Genomic DNA, 21702 nt, shown 5'->3' with positions numbered 1-21702 from the left:
GCGCTGGGGGGGGCGCGGGGAGCGCGGGGCGGGGGCGCGGGGCGGGGGCGGCCGGCGGAGCAGGTGCAGCTGCAGCTGCAGGAGGAGATGTGCGAGCTGGGCATCCGCCTCAAGGAGCTGGAGCTGGCGGCGCTCGTCGGGGACGGCTTCGACGCCAGGCAGTGTGCGTCCCGCCCGGGAGCGGCCAGCGCTGCTGGGATGACACCCCTTGCCAACCTTGCCAACCCCCAGCGCAGCCCGGCCACAAGGGAAGCAGGTCCCTCCATCAGTAAACCCCCTGAAAGGGTGGTCTGTGCCCCGCAGCAGCCCAGGGGACACGGCAGGGCTGGGCGAGCACAGGGGTGCAGGGAGCAAAAGCACTGCCCGAGGTCATCTCCCCCGGCTGAGGGCACAAATTAAGGGAGGCGTAAGAATTAGGGATGTAGTTACTGTTGCGCAAAGGCACAGACACCACCACCACCACCCACCTCCCCGAAGTGTTAACAAAAAACCAAAGCAGAATCAGAGGGAGTTTGTACGTGCAAAATGTGTCCGCTACTAATGAGACCCTGCGGTTGTAAATCACATCGGCGTGGAATAAACGCCACTGACGGCCACAGATAGTTGGAGGGCGGGGGGGACCCGAAACAAGCTAAACTTTGGCATTTTAATTTTATAACCCGCTGGCCGTGAAGGAAATGCAAGAAATAAAATAGTTCATCAGGTCGTGATACTTAAGAGTTCCAGCAGCGAGGCCAACAGCTGTAAGGATATGATGCTCGTCATTTCCTTCAAGGCCACGGGCTGCTGGTCAGGAAACCTTCAGCAGTGCAAAGGTTACAAGAACACAGAAAAAAATGTGCATCAGATATACACATTTGAAGGAAGATCTCAAAGACATTCCGATAGGTAGCTTGCATATATTTACTTTTCAGAACAGGAAATTAATATTTTTTTCCCCTTGTTATAGCAATACCTACCTTCTTCCATTTTAATACCTATTGTTTTGAGAAACTTTAGATTTCAGATATTTTCTAGACAAGTTATTGTAAGGAATATTATTAGTTTGCTTAATACATTATTTGATTTTCTCAAAAGTATTAATGACAAAATTAATGAGAAATTATGTTTTATTCCTGTTTAGATAAACTTCTGAAGGCACTGGAAGAAAAGAAGATACAAACCATGAAAGCACTGCAGAACCTGAAATAATAGCCACCAACACGCTGAGGATTATTTCAGCTGAATATTCTGCCACTATATCTCTATGGAGTATTTTAATGGACCTTCAATATTGGGTTTCTACTATTCTCACAGCAAATTAAAAAATATAGTATATTGTTGCATTATTTTTGTTTATTAATTGTCTAGTACTGATAACACTACTGTATATTTTACCTTTTTTTTTCTCCAGTCACAATATGCAGACAGGATGCATAATATTGTCTTCAAAACCACTGTGAAATTAACACTGCTGTTGTCAGGATTCCCAGCAGTCCATTGATGGTGTTCAAGATATGTGTGGCCAGGAAACGCAGTAACTGCAATACAAAACATGGTTGGGTTGTTTGGGTTTTTTTTCTCTTTTAGTTCTAAGTACATTAAGTGCAATTTTGAGTCAATAGGTACGGTCAAAAGTCTGCACCTCTAAGCCAGCTCTAAAAAACTACTTTCACGTTAGCATAAAAATCTTTTGTTACAATCACAGTCTTTAGTCTACCACAAAATTACAGAAGTTATGGCTTGAGTTAGTTTTTGACAGAATAGTCATATAACATTGATTTTCAACTAACATTTTACTATTGTTTTATGAATAACTGTGCTTAGGCTAAAGCAGTAGTTTTGAAGTGACAACATCCTTATGTTTGGAAGGCACATCCTTTCATGAGGAAAAATTAAAGATCTGGGGAACATTACCATTCAAAAGTGGTGCCATACATGGCATGGAGAATAACCTCACAAAGTGGTAAACGGGCTCATCAGACTGATAAAAAGATATCAATTACTTTTTCCTATTCTAGAGCAGTAGGTGGCAGCATGAAATAATGAAGTTACTGACCCTGAAGCTGTCATATTTTGGCAAACAGCTTTATTTTTAAGTCTAATATTTTAAACTGTGGTTTTCTAAACTGTGTTCAAGTTGCTCAACTGTGAACCATTTTAACACAATACGATATCAAAATTTTATTTCCTATTACTGCTTATTACAGGATTCACTCTTTTACTATCTCAGTCTTTCCAGCCAGATTCTGATCTACCGTACACAGAGTTTATATTAAAAAAAAAATCTTATTTATAACTCCTATTTCTCAATCATCAAACTATAACAATCACCTTTTATCAGAGCACTGGGAGATCTTAAACAGAATCTTACCCTCTGCACTGGCTGTTGCCAGCTGGTGTCCCTGCTGACATGGCAATCCATGGCTTCATCTGCTGGTCAATGGGCTTTTTAGTGAACCAAAGCTTGAGCAGGGTGGTGAGACCGGGCTCTGTCCAGTGGTCTGGTGTTCCTCAGGCAGGGCATGGAGAGACTCGGGATGGTGGAGGTGGAAGCCCAGGGGCAGGACTGGGGACAAGGCTTCTTGTAACGCAGGCCCAGGGAGGGTCTCACTCGGGGTTCCTGCAGCCTCAGGGTGAGCCCCAGGCCCTGGTAGCTGCCTGTACACTGGGTCAGGGTCAGTAGTGGCCACTGTGAGCTTCTGCACTCCATCATCCACTTCAATTCCAACACCCTTCCTCTTTAGCTGGCTGAAGCCAGGTCTTTAGGAACACCTTGGCACCATTTAATTGCTGCTTAGCTCTTTGGAGTCTAATTAATAACACCGTGCTCCTGGCTAAACAGTTCTGTTTTCACTAGTTTGCATATTTTAAGCTGTTTCACTCCAGACAGCACCATAAGTCACTTCCAAAGTGGGCTTCTTGAACGAGGTATTTTTACACCTGGTCAAGAAATGCTCACGGAACCACCCATGATTTATCTCTCTTTCCAGGCACTTCTTAGAGGCCGAGGCTGTAAATAAACAGAAGGTAAATCTATGTGCCTGAAGAACAAAACTATCACTGGAACACCTTGGAAATCTGGAATGAAGTGTTTCACTGCTCCCTCTGCAGAATGAGGATAAAAATTCTCCCAAAGAGTTTTGAGGCTAAACCTGAAATGGTTAATTACTGTGAAAATGCGAATGGTTAAACTGAAATACTTGATTACTATGAAAATGAGAATTGTGTCAGTGCCTAAACTGAGTACCAGAAAACAAACTTGGATTAAGCAAAAAGGGCCAAGACGGAGGCCTTCAAAGGCTTTGTGGAGAAGTAAGAGCTTTAAAATCAAATTATGTAGCAGAGAAACTATCTTCATTTTTCCAGATCTGCAGAATAATTTCATTCCTTAACCACTCTAAGTTTTCCAGGGTTATTGCAAAGCCCTACAAGAGTTTCCATTATGTGCAATCACTGCTTCCTAACTATTACTTCTCAGCTTTTACCAAGTCTTTCACTTTGGATCCAGCTCTCATCAGCCGTTATTCACTCGGGTTTTCTTGGCTTAAACAGAGCTGCTTTTCCCGACACACAGTTTAAATTTTTTTCCATCTGTTGTTCAGTTTTTCATATGGCCTTTATGTTAAAACAACACTTCATGTTTAATTACTGGGCGATAATGCAAGGAATAATGTCAGTTAATGTGTAAGCTCAATTAAAGTTGCCTGGGGACACACATCTACTGGAAAAAGTCATTTGGTTCATGTGCCAGAACAAGGCAGAATGGTCTCCCTTGGCCAGCATCACCCACCAACATTCTTCCAGCAGGATACTTTGGCCAAAGCCCTTTCACTGAAGCATCTCCACATTCCAAGATGATCGTTAAAGAATGGTGGAGAGGATCACTGGATGTGTGATGAAGTAATACCCTTCTGTGTATGTAAAGTAGCACCTACAAAAGGAACTTAAGAGACTGCAGGAGAAACATGGGACACATGATGTGATATTTCTGCCTGAAAGGAAACGCTGTTTGTACTCTCAGTTTGAACTAGCGACACACTCACATGCATGAATTTGGCAGGGGAGTAATAAGCTTGTCCATACCTGGACAAACAACCAGGTTATAAATACATAATGGCACATATGCTGATTTTTATTTGTCCCTAAACATTGTATTTACCTTTATTTTTCTTCTCTGTTTCCACCTGACCTTGTTATATCCAGTAATTTGCTCTCATCTCTGCGGGCTTATGGGTTCATCTGAAAGCTAATGTGTTTATAATTTCTTTTGTAACAATTAAGCATATATTAAACAGAATAGCATTCTTACTGCATTTTCTTTGATTCACAATGTTTGTGACATTCAATTTTTTAATCGTTTCTGTTCTCTCAGACTGCTCAGGCAAGGCTAAACCTGATATTTAGATGCTGGCATAGCTCAGACCTCTTTCATATAGCGGCCTTGTGACTCAACAAATCTATCCCCGGTGCATTCAAGAAAGAAACATTAGGCTACAAATTTGATTCATGGGCAGAGATCTCAAAACATCATCAGTAGGTTGCTCCCACTTCCAATTCTAAACAAAGAATACTTGTCCTGAAGCAGATTGTCACGTCTTTGCAGCCAACCCAAGGGCAGAGCAACGACAGCTGTCTTGCTGAAAGAGCTGTGTCTACACCTGCAGTGATATCCAGGTGCTCCCCAAGGAATGCCCTCAGGTCTTTCATTTCTGAAACCTGGAATGGCCTTGGCTGCTTTATGGTGGGAAAAATTAGATACAAAGCCATTTGGAAAAAAAGAATGCATTTAAACTTTAAAGTATTTTATACCGAACAGTTGGGTCCATTAAATTTCAGACTGTTATATTTAAGAGCTTGCAACATTAAAATTCTCCAAATAGATACTCAGCCTTATTACAATGGATCATTAGAATTTAAATTAATCTTCAAAGCTGCATTAATTAGCTCAGGGACAGATTACAAAGGAAATCCAAAAGCAGTAAGCTATCACAAAATGATTTTTCTGTTTTCAGCAGTGTATGGTGCACGATAAGATTCACCTGTCCTGAAAATTCAGAGCAAAGATCTCAACATAAAGCAGGGAAATCAAGAGCAGCACTTAACTCTAGGAAACGTGTCCTCTTTTGTTTGTTTGGGAGGTGATGTTTCTTAAGGTCACTGACATCTAGATGCTGGATGAAAAAGTTGCCAATCAGGAAGCAGTCCATAAGTGGTGCATTTGGCTTTTCTAAGAAAACATAATTATTAATAACACAAGTCTCTTGTTTAATGTTACACACTAAAAACATACATTTTCGAAATAGGCTGAGATTTTGGTGTATCTTGAGAAAAGCCAGAACAGCCTCTTGAGGCAATTTAAGCCCTCACAGTCAGAGCATATATATATATGTATATAAAAATATAAACTGTATTTTAAGTATACCATCTGTCCAGAACCTTAGTATTGATACATACACTAGGAAGTTCATTTATCCTGTATTTTGGGAAGATCCTTTCTTGCCCTTTTTAAGTCTAAAACTACAAAGAGAGGCTTTGTACTAAAACGAACTTTTTAGTCCAAATTTCTTACATCACAAATTGCACAAAAGCAGTATTATCAAAAGTACATACCTTCATTTTCCTTTTCCTTCAGTATGACAGCATGAAACTTGGGCCTGAATAAATGCTGTTAAAAACCACAATAAGTGACTGAATAATAGGGGAATGTATAGAGGACATTAAGGTGAGAACAAAAAATCACAAAGGAAACACAGAATCACAAGATGTCCTCAAAATTCACAGTCTTGCTGGTTACTGCACTGCTCACCTCTGTGTAAGGTAGGAAAACACCTTTCTTCAGAGGGAATGCCACTGCTGAAATACATGGTTTAGACTTGTGTAGTTCTTAAAACTCCTTTCCTGTCCTTTGCCAGGTTCTGCCTTGAGACCACGAGCAAGGGGACCCCTAAGCATCCCAGGAGCCTGGAAGCTCCAAGTAAAAAAAAGGCTCATGCTGATCAGAGCTTTAAAGCACTGATCTAAAGAAAAGGACGCAGCAGGAACAACCAAAAAGTAGCAACACAGATTTTGAGACATATTTTATTTAATGTGCAAAACTGCCAAGAAAAACACATGTACAACTTTAACTAAGCTATAGCCACTAACATGAAAGAAACTATTCTATGTACTTGTAAGCTTCATCTCTAGAATCACCCTATGGCTCAGAGTAAAAACACAGTCATTTGGTAATGACCCAGAACATTTTAAATGCCTCCTTTTCAGTCATATATAAAATTCTACCATTGTTATGGTTCTACATTTGTAATTGCAAAAGGAACCAGTTCTTGGAGATTTCCCTTCTGATTGCATAGTATAAAATTTTAAGTAATTATTTTCTTCTTCTTTTGTTTCAATCCCTCCTAGACTTGGCTTTAAATTCACTCTCAATTTTGCAGCTTCAGAAAACTAATTTTCCCATTTACAGCTGAAACACTCATAAATTTTGAGCAAATTTCACAGACACAGCCATTACAGTTTAGTTGAATCAAGCTGTGAACACCAAAGTTAACATGGATATTTGTAATCATGCAGAGCTAGTCCTTTCCATAATTCAAAGATGTAAGAAAAGTTCATTTCCCTGGAAAATGAGATCTGTTGTATGGGAAGTGAGACAATTTATTGATATAAATTCTGTAAATCTCTGTAAAAAAGTGCAGAGGCTGTTACTGGAAAGGCTTCCTAGAACATACTGAAATATTATCAGGCGGTGGGGTTTTTCTTGTAAATTCACATCTATGTAAATGCTACCAGAGGAACAGGCAATGTATAGCCTTGAACAATTACCAAAGCTCCATGAAATAATAAACAGTGCTTCATAATAAATAACCCACTTGCACTCCAGGGTTTCAGCAGGGCTATGAGGAGGGGTAGTCCCTTTACCCTGCTTTACAGATGGGACACTGAGGCACAGTCAGATTAAGCACCTTGCCCAGGACCAATATGAAATCCTGAACAAAAATCAAGTGACCTCCAATCTCCCCATTTCCAGCTACCCATAACCAGAAAGCATCCTTCCTCTCTTTGCACAACTTTAAGATCCTTGTGATGGCTAATTTACTGAGGGATTACTGGATCAGTCCTGTTCTCCTTGAAGTGAGCAGGTGTTTTGCCAATCACTTCAGTGGAAGGTATTATCTATACTCACATTTTGCTTTAATACTAATATGATTTCTGTAATTATCACAAAGCAGAACACGGGCCAAAGCCAAGCAGTGCCACAGCTATTTGAAAATTCTGTCACATGTGTTGGTTACTACTGCTATCACACCAGCAGCATATCAGTGAGGTAAAGAGTACACCTCTTTGTGTGCACCAATGTAAGAGTCAAATTCAGAATGCACAGCAATAGCAAGAAAGACAATAAGTGAAAATAAAAAGTCAAAGAGCATAGGAATATCTGTGCTTTCTAACAAGATCCAAAGAACTGCCCAGAACGGACTCTTTTGTTGGGCCTGAGCTGTTTCTGATGGGTTGCTAAATCCTAACCCAAAATTTAGGCTTCAGTAAGATGGGTTCTATCCTATTTTCCAAAATTTTTGGCTTCACTGTCATTTTTTTTCTATCAAATATGACATTGAATACAGTTTGAAAACTCAACACCAACATGAAATGAAAAAGCATTCCCAGTCTCTCTGCCATAGAAAGAAATACTAAAATTAATTTTTTGGTGGGTAAAGTGTTTAGTTTTGGTTTTTTTTCTAATTGCACTGTGAAAAGTAGTAGATAAAGACAAGGATAGAGAATAAACTTCCAAGTTTGCTTACATTCAGATCTCCCAAGTTTATAAGTCTGAAATAGAATTAATATTGTTAATTCTGTTAATATTGTTCATTTTGTACCGTGTTAACAAATGAAGAAATCAAAAGCTGAATAAACACATAAACTGATTCAAAGCAGTTAACTTCAAGACTTTTTGACCTGCCATAATAATCAATTCATAACTACTTAGTGTCCATCCACTGATGAAATGCAAGGTTTACTACCTATTCTTCTACCACAGTAACTTGCTTTTTAGATCCTGATGGATCCCTGGCACAGGGTGCTGTATTCTGCTGCATCACATCTCAAGGAATCTATTAGTTAAATTTGCTGGTGACACAGGACCTAAAAGCCACTGATTCCATGCAAAAAGCCAGAGTTCAGGACCCACAAGTTTCTGGTTTAATAGCTTAGAAAATTAAAGTTATACACAGGCACTCTTTACAAGGTCCCACTGGGGCTGCAAAAGTCAGTGCTCCTTGCCAGATAAAAGAGATCTTAACTGATGTCAGTGTTTGTTGTGGTGTTTAGACACTGGTTTACAAAGCACAGAAATGCACTGAGCTGCAGTGAAAAGGGGCATACTTTGGAAGAGAAATTCACCTCCTTTCTAAATATTGTACTCAGTGGAATCAACTTCCCATATGATTTACAATCCTTTGCAGCCATTATTGCCTCACAGGTAAATGTGTGTTTATAAAGTTACAAAATTATTTACAGAATGCAATCTAGTTTCAAGCTACTCCTTGGGAATTAATTGAGCATGAAAAATTCATGAAAAGTCAGGCACTTCTTAAAACAAGAATTATTTTTAATAAATGAAAAAAAAAATCAAATTTCTGGAACACCTCTTCATGATATTTGTAATTATTTTCAAGACATCTGCTATACGTTTGATCACCTATTTAAAACCTATTTCTCATCTAACAGAACAACTCTGAGATCAAACTCTTCATTACTGCCTTTGTACACCTTAAGGAACCTGAAATAAATAGGGACAAAGAAATGGACAAGTAGAACTAGTTTTGAAAAAATATTTTTGGACACACACATATAGATATATGCAAGCATGATACAATACTCATAAGAATATGGTCTTACGGTGATTTTAAAAGCATGAAATATTATATGATTTGGGGGCATTTCAACTATTTTTAAAATCAGGACCTAAAACACCTTTCTGCCACACCACTTCGGTGGCTGTAGTTGTTATGTCTGTGGGTATTAAGGGTAACTCAAAGGGCAAATGTGTTACACAGGGTAGTCTATCCATTTCATAACCCCATCAAAATCTCTGTCTCATCTCCCATGTCTTATACAAAGCCCAAGCAAAAAGTTTCCTGAATAACAGGAATCACCAGATGCTCAGTTTTCTGATTGCTTTTCACTTGTGGGGCAAAACAATTTTGATCAAGGATATGCAATGCAGTTTTTCTCAGTAGAGATTCTTCAGTATTAACCAGCCTTGCCTTTATGACTTGGCCATCTTGAAAGTTTCTTTTAAAGAGCAAGTCAGAATGCAATTTATTCACTGACCTATATAAATCTCATTTTCACAAGTTGAGTCTTGCATTATTTATCTACGAGAGAAAGGCAGAAGTTTGAAAAAAGCATTCTAAAGGAGTAACCTTATCTTTAAAATGGAAAAATCTAATTTTGAGCTATTTTGATAAGCATTAAAAAAATAAAAATAAAATATTACTCAGTCCTGGAGTTATGGCCAAAAAAATTAACTGATGAAAAGAAAGTCTAACACAAAAAGTTACCACTTGAGATAGTGATTCCATTTAGCACTGTTATAAAGTCTGCATACTGTATGACCACATCTTTCTTCCTCCCTCCTCTCCTCCCTCCTCCTCCTAATGATGTAGTAAAATAAAGATTCCATGCAACTTGGTATTTTATTGCAAGAGATTGCTTTGAGTAACTGGAAACCACTCGTGTTAATTATGGCACTCTCTCACGTGGAGCTGCACAGAGAATGCACATGGCTTACACAAAGGCATGGAAGCAGGAATCCATACACTCTCTTGGGACAGGACTGAGTGTTAATTTATGTGTGCCCATCACTGACAATGTGGAATGCACCTTGCTGGGAACAGCTGCCAAACACAACCGTTTTCTATAGGTATCAGTAATGCACAACAGAAGGTCCATGGCTTCCAAACCCTTAAGGTACCCCTGACCTGTTAACAGCCTTCATGTTGTCTCACACTTGTTTTCCCATCCCATTTCAGTCAGCAAGGAAGGGGAAGACACTGAGATTTGTTTATGTACAAGGTCAGGACCATAAGTTACTGGGCACAGTGTTTGGAGCTGCCCAGAATGTTCAGGATGAACAGGGTCATGATGTGACTTCTGCTAGCTCAGAAAACTTGCTGCTTTCAAGCTCCCTCAGCTTTTGGAAGCTGGCAGTTAACTCTTACATTGGCAATGCAGGACTAAGCCACATACCTTAAAATGTAATTAATTCTTTAACAGTCAGACATCTTGAAATATAATGAAAACTGTGGTCAGTTTTGTATATATCAGCCCTTAAACAAAACAGTTCTGCCACTCAATCCAATGCTGCTTTTTCTACTTGCTTCTCATTTTTATCTTACATTTCTTAGAGCTCACATTTTCAAAGTTAGCCTGAAAAAGAAATGATCACTATGTAAGATAATGTCCCCATCTCTATATAGAGGATTTTCATGCACTTCTATCAAGTTCTACCCATAATATTATTGGATACAAATATTACTCATATTTCTAGACTGGGTGCTAGAGGTTCTCTCAAATCCAGATAATATGGTTTTCTCAAAAAATTACTGTCAATGAGTACCCTCTTCTCCTCTTAAAGTTACTGTTCTATTTATGTTAGGAAATATCACACATAATTTACCAACTGAAAGTGGTCAGTACACAAATACCAAGAAGTAATTATACGTGCATTTCATTTGCAGCTGTTTCTACTGATGATTTACAAATCTGAAGACAAAGAGTGGTCAGTAGATCAAAACTTTTTGTACACAGAAAACAGTATTTTCACCTAAACATTTGACATATTTTTAAATAAAAGTGGGGCATTAAGTAGAAAAACCTAAATTACTACGCTTTTCTCAGTAAAAATGGCATGGATATATTCGAGTGAGGATATAACTTTAAACACAAATACTTTCTTCTTTGAAATCAGTATTGAAAAACTATATTGTAATTGTAGCCATACAAAATGTTTATTATATTACAAATTATTTGTACACTATATTTTCACTTTATCATTGCTTTGTGCTCAGACAGTATAGATATTACAGCATGATTTTTCTTTCCCAGGAATGTCCTTACTGTCTTGATATAATCTTACTTTGTACTTAAAAAAAAAATACAGAAACATATTACAAACAGGATAAAAAGGCATTATGAATGAAGAAGGTAAGATGGTTTTGTGAATAAAGTGCACCACAATGGTTTCAGAGTGATGGTACAGGAAACGTTCAATAGACTGCACATCGTTGATAACAATACCAAACAAAATTAATTTTAAAAGTCTAACAGGTCTTCCTTAGTAGAAGAGTACTTTGTTTAACTTTACTGAAATGGTTTTTCTTTCTAGAAGGCTATTTAAATGCTTTTGTTTGGGGTTTTTCTGTTTTCTACAGGCACTCAGATGCTGTAATTGCCAGAATTTTTAATTTCCAGTGTGGCAAGATACATGATTCATCATGTAAGATATATGAGACTTTACCCTCCCACATTTTTCAACGGAACTATTAACTCGCTAAAATTTAAGAGTGGGAACAGATTTACACACAGAGCTAAGTGTCCCAAAGATGGTGTTTAATATGTCCTACCTCCTGTGAATTTTTTTGGGAATACATCATAACATTACCCTTCCCAGCTCTGTGGCTCCAGCACGTCCATCCACGTGATCGCTGCTGCTTCCAGACTTGCAACTTTAGGACAATGCTGCAAAACAGGAGTCTAAGATACAGAAATTTATTTCACAGCTCATTTCATTCCCATTGCATAGAAGGGCCTATTGCAAAATTTCACTGGGCTAAATAGAAGAATCATTGAAAAACTGAGATAATAAAGCTGATGCAAGATGTGGCTGATGTGACAGCGCAGATTTCGCTTCCCAAGTTAGGTTAAGCCAGTTATGAACCAGCTTAGGCTAAATAAAAGTGAGCTGCTCTTCCATTATGTCTGCACTTATGTTACAGTGATCCAAATGACAGAAAAATAAGCAGAATCCTGCTCAAGGGGTTCTAGTGAAATTCCCATGTATAGACGAAGCCCAAAAGAGAAACTCAGCCTTGCTCTCAGTGCATGAAGCTCCCACTGAAGACAACCAGAACAAGCCCTTTTATGGCACACAGTTTGGCCCAGTATTTTTAAGTTGCTATTCTAAAGTGTGATGTTCTCAGGCAGCTACTAATTCAACACAATTTGGCTGTATTCTATTACACTGATGAGATCAGTATTACTTAGCTGACAGGTAACTGAGACAGCAGTCGGTCCTTACTAGACTTGTATTGATATGAAAGGTTGAGTTTCTTTGGTTGTTTAGTATCCAAGTCACCCAAATGTATATTTTTGTACTCCAGACATAGCATGTTTAAATCAATCATTAAAATTACCAGAGGTTTTTTTCCTTTCTTTTTCTTTTTTTTTTTCCTCTCGGTTTATGGAAATTTTCTGACTACAGCAGACTAGTCACTTATTAAAATATACAGCACATATATACATACAAATTACAAAAATACATTTTATTTATATCTGATTTTAAATAATAAAAATGAAATTTCACATTTATTGAAAGATCAACTAGCATTCCAAAGGCTTCTGCAATATTTAAGGTATTGGAGCAGAAGATATCTGTATATTCTAGGATAACTATGTATCACAGTCTCAGTCAGGGTTTATAATATCATTATAAGGGGAAAAATAGCTCTGTTTTAAAAGTTTGTGCTTCATCAATTTCTGCTTCTATCCCCTATTCTAGTCTTCTCTCTCCTTCTTTCAATTTACTGGTGGCCAAAAAGCTAAACCAAGTTCCCTTTCTCACATCAGTAAAGACCAAAGAAACTCAGGGAAATGAAATGATCAGACAAAATAGTAATTGATAATAACTAAATAACTTATTGAAATGAAGGACATTACCTTTAATTCCAGTTGACATCAAACACGCCCAATACAACAAATTTTGCAACAACTTCAGTTCCCAAAGCTAAACTGCTGAAGGAATTGAAAACAATTGTTCATGATCTCCAACTAGTTTGTACAACTGCAAAATATTAACTGCTGTCCCATTCAACTGGTTTGATATTCTTTTGGGATTGGATTCATACCACAATGCAGTTTAACAATCAGTGACCTTTATCTTGCACAATATAAAGTCAGCATAATTTCTGGCAATGCTCTCTTTTTCACAGAACATTAGTATTTTTGTTAATCCATGTAACTGTTAAATTATTTACATGTTAATATAATAATTAGGTCCTCTACATTCAGAACTTCCTAGGTGCGCATTCACTGTTCCAGTGTCATCAAAATCAACTGCGGCTTCGGGTAGCACTTTCTGGCATCGCTTTAGTAGATAGCATTGTTTAAGAAAGAGAAAAAAAGAACTGTGTTGAACAGAGGTTTTTCTTGTCCAAGCAGGTGTATTCATTTTTCCAGGTTGGAAAAAGTTAAAGGTCTCAGGTTTACCAGCTTCACATGCATTCAGAGTGAAAAGTCTGATTATAGAGCAAACACGAATAACGTTTTTCATTTCTCTTGGAAGCTTTTAGCACCAATATCCTTTGTTGGCCCTTCGTGCATTTTATTCTCTCACGCTGAAAAAAGTCTCCTCCATAACTAAGTGGTGGCACTGATGGACAAGGTAGCCACCAATTATCAAAATATCATTCACCTTCTTCACAGCCCTCTCTTGTTTCACTTCTTTGTACTGTTAATAGGATGAAGAGAATCGGAGCTATTTACAGGACATTTATTTGTATTACTTACTCATCTTGAATTCTTTTGCTTTGAATGCAGTCTCTGGAATGAAAAGGCTGAATGACTCCCCATTGCTGAGATCAGCATCCCTTATACAATGTCCTGCAGCAAACAATTACCGTGGCCACCACTGCACCGACCGTGGCCTTTAGCCAACCACGTTCTGTGGCATTTTCTTCTTTAATCAAAGCTTTGACATGCAGAAGTTATTTTCAGCAGCTCTACCTTTGGGCCTGCAAATGAAACATCATGTGGAGCAGACATGTTCAGCAGCATCTCTGGTGAAGATGGGTCATAATACGAGAGCTAAGTGACAAACAATTGCATATGGTCAATCTTATCCGCACAAAACAGTTTCCTGGCAGCGTTTCCTTAGCCGGCAAGCAGGATTACATATCTTCAGAGTCCTGTTGCTCTACTCTAAGTCACTTCATAGCATTGACTTTTCAGACAGATTAAAATGCCATCACTTCGGCGCAATTCGCAGCAAGTTTGTAACTGAAAATTAAAGCAGTCACTTCCTTGGCTACCCCAGGTTGCAAGATACAAATACTGCGCACAAAAGACATTAGACTTGGAACTCAAACATATCTGTTTGCTTCTTGGCCAGTTTGGCCACTTCTTCTCTTATTGCCTTTACAAGGGCAGCCGTGGAAATGTTGGTGAGAGGCGCATCAGAGGGGTCATTTTCCGTCAGGCTCTGCTGGGAAGCTGCTGTGGATGGCAGAGGAGCCTGCTCCAGGCTGGGATGCATGCTGGCCTGCTGGCTGTACTGCCGAGGGAGGCGCGACGGGGAGTTGTGTTGGTAGCGGGGCCTCGGATAAGCCTCGATGTACCCAGGAAGTGGAACCTGTAGAGAATTGTAGTTAGACAAAATTATAGAGAACAACTGATCTGTGGTGCCACCTGCCAGGTAGCACAAACCTCCCCAGGCCAGAGTCGGATGTAACAGAGAGGACCATACGAAGGGAATGCAAACCTCATAATCCTAAGCTTCTGTTTACAAATGCTTAATTTGGCACGTGCCATGTATGCACGTGTCCATGTACCAGGTACTCAACTCCCAGCTGTGGCAGCAGAAACACCACCATGCAGGGGAAACACTGCACGTCCTCGTTTGTCATCACCTCGAAAAGTCAAGGGGAAAAGTTCCTTTCTGAAAGTGTGTTCTCTGCTTACCATTCCTCCTGAACATTTCAGTTTTAAACAGACAGCATGACTACATTTCAGGACACCAAAAAGCCTGGAACGGAAAAGCAGCGTTTCCTGATTTGCAGCCGGTGTCTAATCCAAGTCAGCCAAGTATCTGGTCTCACTTTTCCTGGTAGGAATGCACTAGATCCAGACAACAGAGATAAGCTCAGGTGTGCCAACTTGGAAACTCAAGACTGAAAAGAATGTTTGATTCTCAGAAGTATCAAGATTTCTGGCTACATTTAAAAGAATTACATGAGGGATTCACAGTTTTACTCTGTTGTAACTTCTCTGATTTCAGCCCCATGTTACACCAGCTAAAACTAAAGTAATAAAGTAGGCCCTTTAGTCACTGTGTGAGATTAAATTTCTTCCACAAATCCATGAACCACGGTACCAGTCTTCACAATACTCAGAAGATTTTAACGCATTAAATAAAAATAGTATTTATATTTTCCAGAAGAGTATAAAAGAGCACTTAATTTTAAAGCAGGCTTTACGTTTAAAGCCTTGACCATTAGGATTTACAGATGCTCTTTGCAATCTTGGATGTCCACCAAGCAATGAAGAGAATGTCAAACAGTATGGAATGATGAGTCAAACATAGGAAGCAGGCATGATATGAAAGTGATCATTAGATGCAGGCACCTCTGTTTAGTTCACAATAGATTATTCAAAAGATGATTTCAGTAGGACACCACTAGAGGTCACCAGGTTACTGATTTCACTAAGCAGCATCCAGCAGTCTGGAAGGTAAGTGCCTTCCAGATATGTTTGCCTTCTCCCAAAAAACTCAGTGCTTCAATACTTACCATTTACCTCAGAAAATAACATATTATAGTAAATTAAGTTTCCTCTGTTCCCTTTTTAACAGTCCAGGCTAGTAGAAATGCATGAAAAGTAAAGAATTTTAATTTTCTTCTTACAGATATTAAGCCTCTGTTCTTACTAACTCTAAGAAAATCTTGGAAGTATGATCAATCTATAATGTAAGGGCTCAGAAACCAGGACACATCCAGAAACTCAAACCCTGAGTATTGTTTTAGACGTTTATACTTTTCACTTTTATTCAGGCTTTCTGACCACGCTATGTCATTAACACTATCACTAGTTCCTCTAGTAATCATTTTCAAATAAAGACAATTTCCTGACAGAATTGCATTCATTGGGAGATGCAAATTCTTTGTAGAAACTGCAGTGGTTTGGGTTTACATTTTTACCTCTTCTGCAATGCCACTAGAGGGATGAAAGTCTGAGAAACAAGAAGTTGTTAAAGCTCTGCAATGGGTAAGTGAAGTTAAAGGGACATTTGTTTCTTTTGAATTCTATATTGTCACCGCTATTTTTCAGACAGATTCTTGCATCCCTCTCCATTCCTCTGTGTATAGTCCACTGGCACTAACTGCTCTTCCCACCTCTTTCCCTGAAGACAAGGAAACCCATAACAAGGTTACACTCTTCTCCTTTCAGAGGAAGGAACTCAGAGCTGGAGACTTGTTTTCCAGTTTTGTCCAGTTTATTTTCAGTCTCCACTTTTAGCAAGTGATATCTAACTATTTTTTCATGAGACTGCAGCCAAGAGTAGGGATACAAAGGGGAAAAAGAATGGAAGACAGTAAAACAGCTTTCCTTATCTGTTCTGTGGTTTTTTTAGTTCTTAAAGAAAAACTTTAAAATTGCTAAGATACAGCAGGGCCTCCTGGATTTAAAATGTCAGTAAGGTTAAAAACACACACACACACACACAAAAAACCCCAACCACCAAAAAAAAAAAACCCAAACCAAAAAAACCCCCTGAAACAACAAAACAACAACAATAAAAAAAAGGAAAATAGGTTTTTTCATGCTTTAAAAGGCAGCTCTGAGAAGGAAATCTAAACAAGAGCATCACAAGCCTCCAGGTGTCAGAGCACTCCAGCAGGTGTGCTCAGCTCACAGAGGAACATATTTTTTTTTCTTGACAGTTCTGCCTACTTGCATCTCAAAGTCATACTGAATTCTTTTCCTTACAGGCATCAGGAGCAGTAATAAAAGTTTGACAACAAACAGCTGCCCCCAGGAACATTTATATGACCGTGTTGTCTCTTGCTTAGTTGCTCAAAGCCAACTTGGCCTTCAACTGCAATTCACTAAAATATTCTGTTAATGATTTGCACAAGGAAATAGAATCTATCTCCCAGTCTTTTTAGCCAAAGTGGTTCTGCATAAATACCAGATGTGAGCTCAAACAGCAGAACTGATCTTTTTTTCCCCTAGTGGAGACAAAGCCCTACATTTGAGAAATTGTTTCAAACATGACAAACTACTGCAATTCATTTTAGGATGTTCCAACTTCAATTCTTTGAAATGTAGGTTTACTTTGGGCTAAAAATTACATCTGTTCCAGTCTAGGATTGTGCAATTAATTATTTAATTTATGATCTGTCATTCCAGCCTGCAGGAGGACTTGAAACACTGCACAGCAGGGCTGCAGCAGTGCAGAGCTAGGGTTCTGGCTGCCTGGAGAGAAGCCTTCAGGAGGCAAAGATGCTCCCCAAATTTCAAACAGCACAAGGCCACCTTGAGAGGCAGCATCACCCTCTCCTGCCACGTGTCTATCCAAATACTTAACCTTTGTCTTGGGAAAGAAAAATTATATCTAACCCACCAACTTTAAACAGGTGCCTGACCCTAACCTAGTGAATTATTTCACTCTCTAAAGACCTTTCTCACAGTCCATGGGGTGGCCAGCTGAAGTATCTGTGCCCTCTCCTATAGCTTTTCACTACTAGAGATTATTCCCGAGGAAAAACTATCCTTATCAGAGTCTTTGCTGACCGCTTGAGAATTGCTTAAAACACCTCCTGTGCGAATCACATAACACATAAGCAGTCAGAAAAGCAGGGATGCTTACAGAGTCTGCCCACTGCCCTGGCAGCTCACTCTCTCCAGCGTAGGGCATCCAGGCCTGGTTCCTGTATGCGGTGGGTGGTGTTGGGATGAAATAGCCCGTGAAGCCAGGTCGGTTTGCTGCTGGTATGGCAAACACTGCTGGTACTGTATTTCCTATTAAATAATAAAAAAAAAAAGAGTAGACATAATTAATAGCTGAGATTTTCAGGTATAAATTAGAAGATAGCACTGTGAAACAACTGCGCTCAATGGTAATTTTTTGAGTTTTGTTTGGGGTTTTGGGGGGTTTTTTGTGAGAATGTGATCACCATTGGTTGTCTGTAAGGCTCCCACCCTCTGAAAAGAGCATCTCTATGACACTCTCTCAAACCATCTCTATGATTTGAAATACTGGAGAAGGCAAGATTTGCAGTTGTCCTTATAAACATGTACAGCCTTCAGGTACATACAAGGACTTAGTCCTCACAACTTGATCCTCGTAACAGCTGATCTACATCAAAACTTTGAATCATTAGAGAAAAGGCTTTTTCCCCCCTTACATTTGCTTCCTTGTATTCAGTTTTTAGCTGTTGTTACCATGGTTTTTAGCATAATGCACCTTTCTTTTCACAGTCTACGCAATCTTTCTTAACATCTCTAGGCATAAAACCTACAAAAACGAGTGACTGATATGTTTAGCAGGCTGTACTCCCAACAACTCCATCATGTAACTTCATTGCTTCTCTAAATATACCAAGATTCTGCCTGCTCAATTCCTTTCCCAGGAACACTCTATGACTGCAACAAACTATGCAGCTTCCACTTAAATAAATATTTCCAAGGAAATTTTTTGACACCAAATCTGGTTTATCATGTCTTAATCAAGATGCACGCATAGGGATGTCCAGGAAGCCACCCACTAAAATTCACACTCTAACTTGAGCAGAAGAAACCAGCCATCCTAGCATAAGTTTCAGCCAAATCTCTGGGTATGGTTACACCTGCTTTCAGGATTTATTCCTGTGGCTCACAGAGATGCAGAGGACAATGTGGTTCTTGCTGTAGTTACAGAGATTACCCACAGGCTATAACTAGGCTGCCTGGAAGACCAGACGTGCTCTCCCACTATTGCCCTTGAGATTGGCTATCATAACCCCATGTATTTGCCAAGTTTAGAACAGAATATAAACATCTTGCTTGTCCAGTAAGTCTTTCTTCCTCCAGCGTCTATTTACATGTGAAGACAGACTCCAGAACTGTACCACTACTACACTAAGGTCATAAAATCCTCATCCCTAAATCCTGGGTGGGAGAGCCGTGTATCATCTTTATCAGTTAGTAAACAAAGCACGTGTACAGTATGATTTGAGTATTCAGTTATAATACATGGACATGTATTTTACTTTTCAGATTCACAGAATATAGCAAAAATAACATTCTTTCTGTGAAAGCAGAAGGGGCAGTAAACCCCATAAGAACACAACAAAGTACAACTCCAACATTTTCACTGAGGAATGGAAGGACAGCAATGTTACATAGGTGGACAGATTCTCTGTACTGGAATCAACACAGAGAAAATACTCTCCCTTCCAACTGCACATCGTTTGAATATTGCTACTAATTGCTCTCAGAACATATGATACCACTATGCTGACAAAATTACAAGATATAGGTATTCCTCTAAAATTCACACAGAGTATAACTGAATTAGCATCAATTACTGGTTGTTTCAAATACCTTCATCTATCCCCCAGAATGTCATTTACAGCCCTGGCACATTTTTGCTTCTGAACAATCTACAAGAGGGTTATGCTATCTGCTCTGATAGGTGATGCAGATACTGCATGGGTACATGCACAGAGATAGAAAGGCTCAACCAGTGACATCCATCCCCAAAGCTGTCTCCACAAACCCAGAGATTTATAGTTTTTCAATGACCTCCCATGCAGTTCCCAGCCAGAAGTGCTCTGGACGCAATCAGGGCATGTGAAGAAGAGAAAAATATATTTTGTAGCACATTTTTCTCCAGAGCAGAAACGCATCATCTGTTCTAACACTGTCTCAAAAAAAAAACCAAAAAAACAACAAAAAAACCAAACCAAACCAAAAAACCAAAACAAACAAATAAAAAAATATCCAAAACCCCCAAACAAACAAACAGATGCAAAAACATCCCCAAAAACAAACAAACAAAAACCCAAACAAAAACCACAAAAAAACCCCCACAAAATAAACCCAAAAAAACAAGCTAAAAATTGGAAGAAACCATGAGAGATATTGTCATCCAAAATATGGACTAAAAACTTCTCTGTTGTGCTTTACATCTACACAGTGTTTTCTACTGTTAGGGACTAAGCTTTCATTTTGATTTTGGGATATAGTGCCTTTTCACCTGTGTCAGGCAGGATGCTGGAGTCAGCCCTCAGTGAAGCAGTCCACTGTGGAATTACTATGGACCAGTGGGATCTACAATGTGTGCCTGCACTGCAGGGTATCTCACAGGGCCTCTATCCCAATTCCTCCAGTCCCTTGGTTTGGAAGGAGGTGGGTGGGCTGAGGGAAGAGGTGTGGGCAATCCTGGTTCTTTCCAGGTCATAGACAGCACAAAGGTTGCCATTTCAAATGAGTTAGCAAAGCTGGAAATAAGTATTCTTCAGACATGTATAGAGAAGACAGTGGTGCTCCTGTACATGACACATGGCTTCTACATCAAAACACTCTTTTAATTTAACCACAGAAAAATGAGCTAGTATTCAAAATGATGACTAAGTTAGATGATGTAATACTTTATCTTAAATTATTACTGCAACATCATTATCTTAGAGTTGATGTCACATATGAAAGTCTACTCCAGATACTCCCAGAATTATTCTGGCAAACTCCACAATATACACAAAGGTCACTTGGTCTCTCCTGAAGTGCAGCCACTCTTCAGCAGTAGCACAACATACCTGCTTTTAACATACAGCAATAAAATCTCCCCATCACTGGGGCTGATAAAAAAGCAAATCCCACAGATCATACTACTGCACACATAAAGGAAGGGCTCTTGGTAGTGTGGCATATTTTATAGCTTGAAATGTTTTAAAATGAAAGGGTGAGCATCTGCTCTTTTCAGATTCACGTGCACCATTTCCAGAAGGTATGAAAATAAGTGAGTGTAGGATACTTCAAATCTACTGTACTTAATTAATTGACAGCACATTTGCATATCCACATTATTATTCTCAGTAGATGATGTTGAAGACAATGCAGGTAACTATTACTTCTGAGGAAGCTAAGAAAGACATTTTTCTGGCAGATTAACAGAGCACTGTCTAATAAACCTTCTAATTTCAAAACTTTGAACTGACAATGTAAAATTCTTTTTGATTTTGTAAGCTCTTTTCTATAGCTCTTCAAGAAGAAGCCACTTCAAGTATTTTTCCAGCTGTTATCCAGACACTATCAAAATAGTGTATCAGCTTAATCTCATTATTAAATCAATTCATTTATAAACAAAATTCATATCAAAAGGACTGGGAACTGATTAGGCCTTTAAAACTGGGACTTTCAGATCCAAAATATTTTCTGCATTTGGGCAGGAACTTTATTGTCCGAAGCAGGAGGGATGATGAACTAACAGATTATTACCTTTGACTATGCAAAAGCACCACTGCCTTCTGTTTTGAAGGGAAGGGAGCACATACCTTCAACCTGCCTCCCTCAGTAGCCCACTGCTGTGACAAGACAAGGGGTTAAGTTTCTCCAGAGGAAACAGGGAGTCATAAAACTCATCCCACAGAGAGGCTGGAAAACCTCAATCTCTCATATGCTGTTGTTTATGTCCACTTGTTTTTCTCCCCTTTTCTGACACACCAAGCAGGGTTGAGGGCC

At 39.1% G+C, this 21702-nt stretch overlaps 1 protein-coding gene and 1 long non-coding RNA gene across 2 annotated transcripts in view; one reads left to right on the top strand and one right to left on the bottom strand.

Annotated features, from left to right (window-relative positions):
* The first annotated feature begins 20 nt into the window (after nucleotides 1–20).
* LOC113963263 lies at nucleotides 21–1325 on the top strand. The gene is made up of 2 exons (XR_003532699.1): nucleotides 21–163; nucleotides 1124–1325. It is a non-coding gene; the product is annotated as an uncharacterized LOC113963263 (long non-coding RNA).
* Nucleotides 1326–6368: 5043 nt separating this feature from the next.
* Nucleotides 6369–21702, bottom strand: part of KIAA1549L (KIAA1549 like) — a 135665-nt gene continuing 120331 nt past the window's right edge. The window contains exons 20-21 of the mRNA XM_027699268.1: nucleotides 17849–18000; nucleotides 6369–14611 (exon numbers count right to left, since the gene is read on the bottom strand). Of these exons, the coding sequence (XP_027555069.1) occupies nucleotides 14330–14611; nucleotides 17849–18000 (434 nt within the window). The 3' untranslated portion in view covers nucleotides 6369–14329. The remainder of the gene's footprint in view (nucleotides 14612–17848; nucleotides 18001–21702) is intronic.

The sequence above is a fragment of the Neopelma chrysocephalum genome, unplaced genomic scaffold (assembly GCF_003984885.1).
Source record: "Neopelma chrysocephalum unplaced genomic scaffold, ASM398488v2 Primary Assembly neopelma1_24, whole genome shotgun sequence".
NCBI classification, from domain to species: Eukaryota; Metazoa; Chordata; class Aves; order Passeriformes; family Pipridae; genus Neopelma; species Neopelma chrysocephalum.
This window is presented reverse-complemented; position numbering and strand designations above follow the sequence as displayed.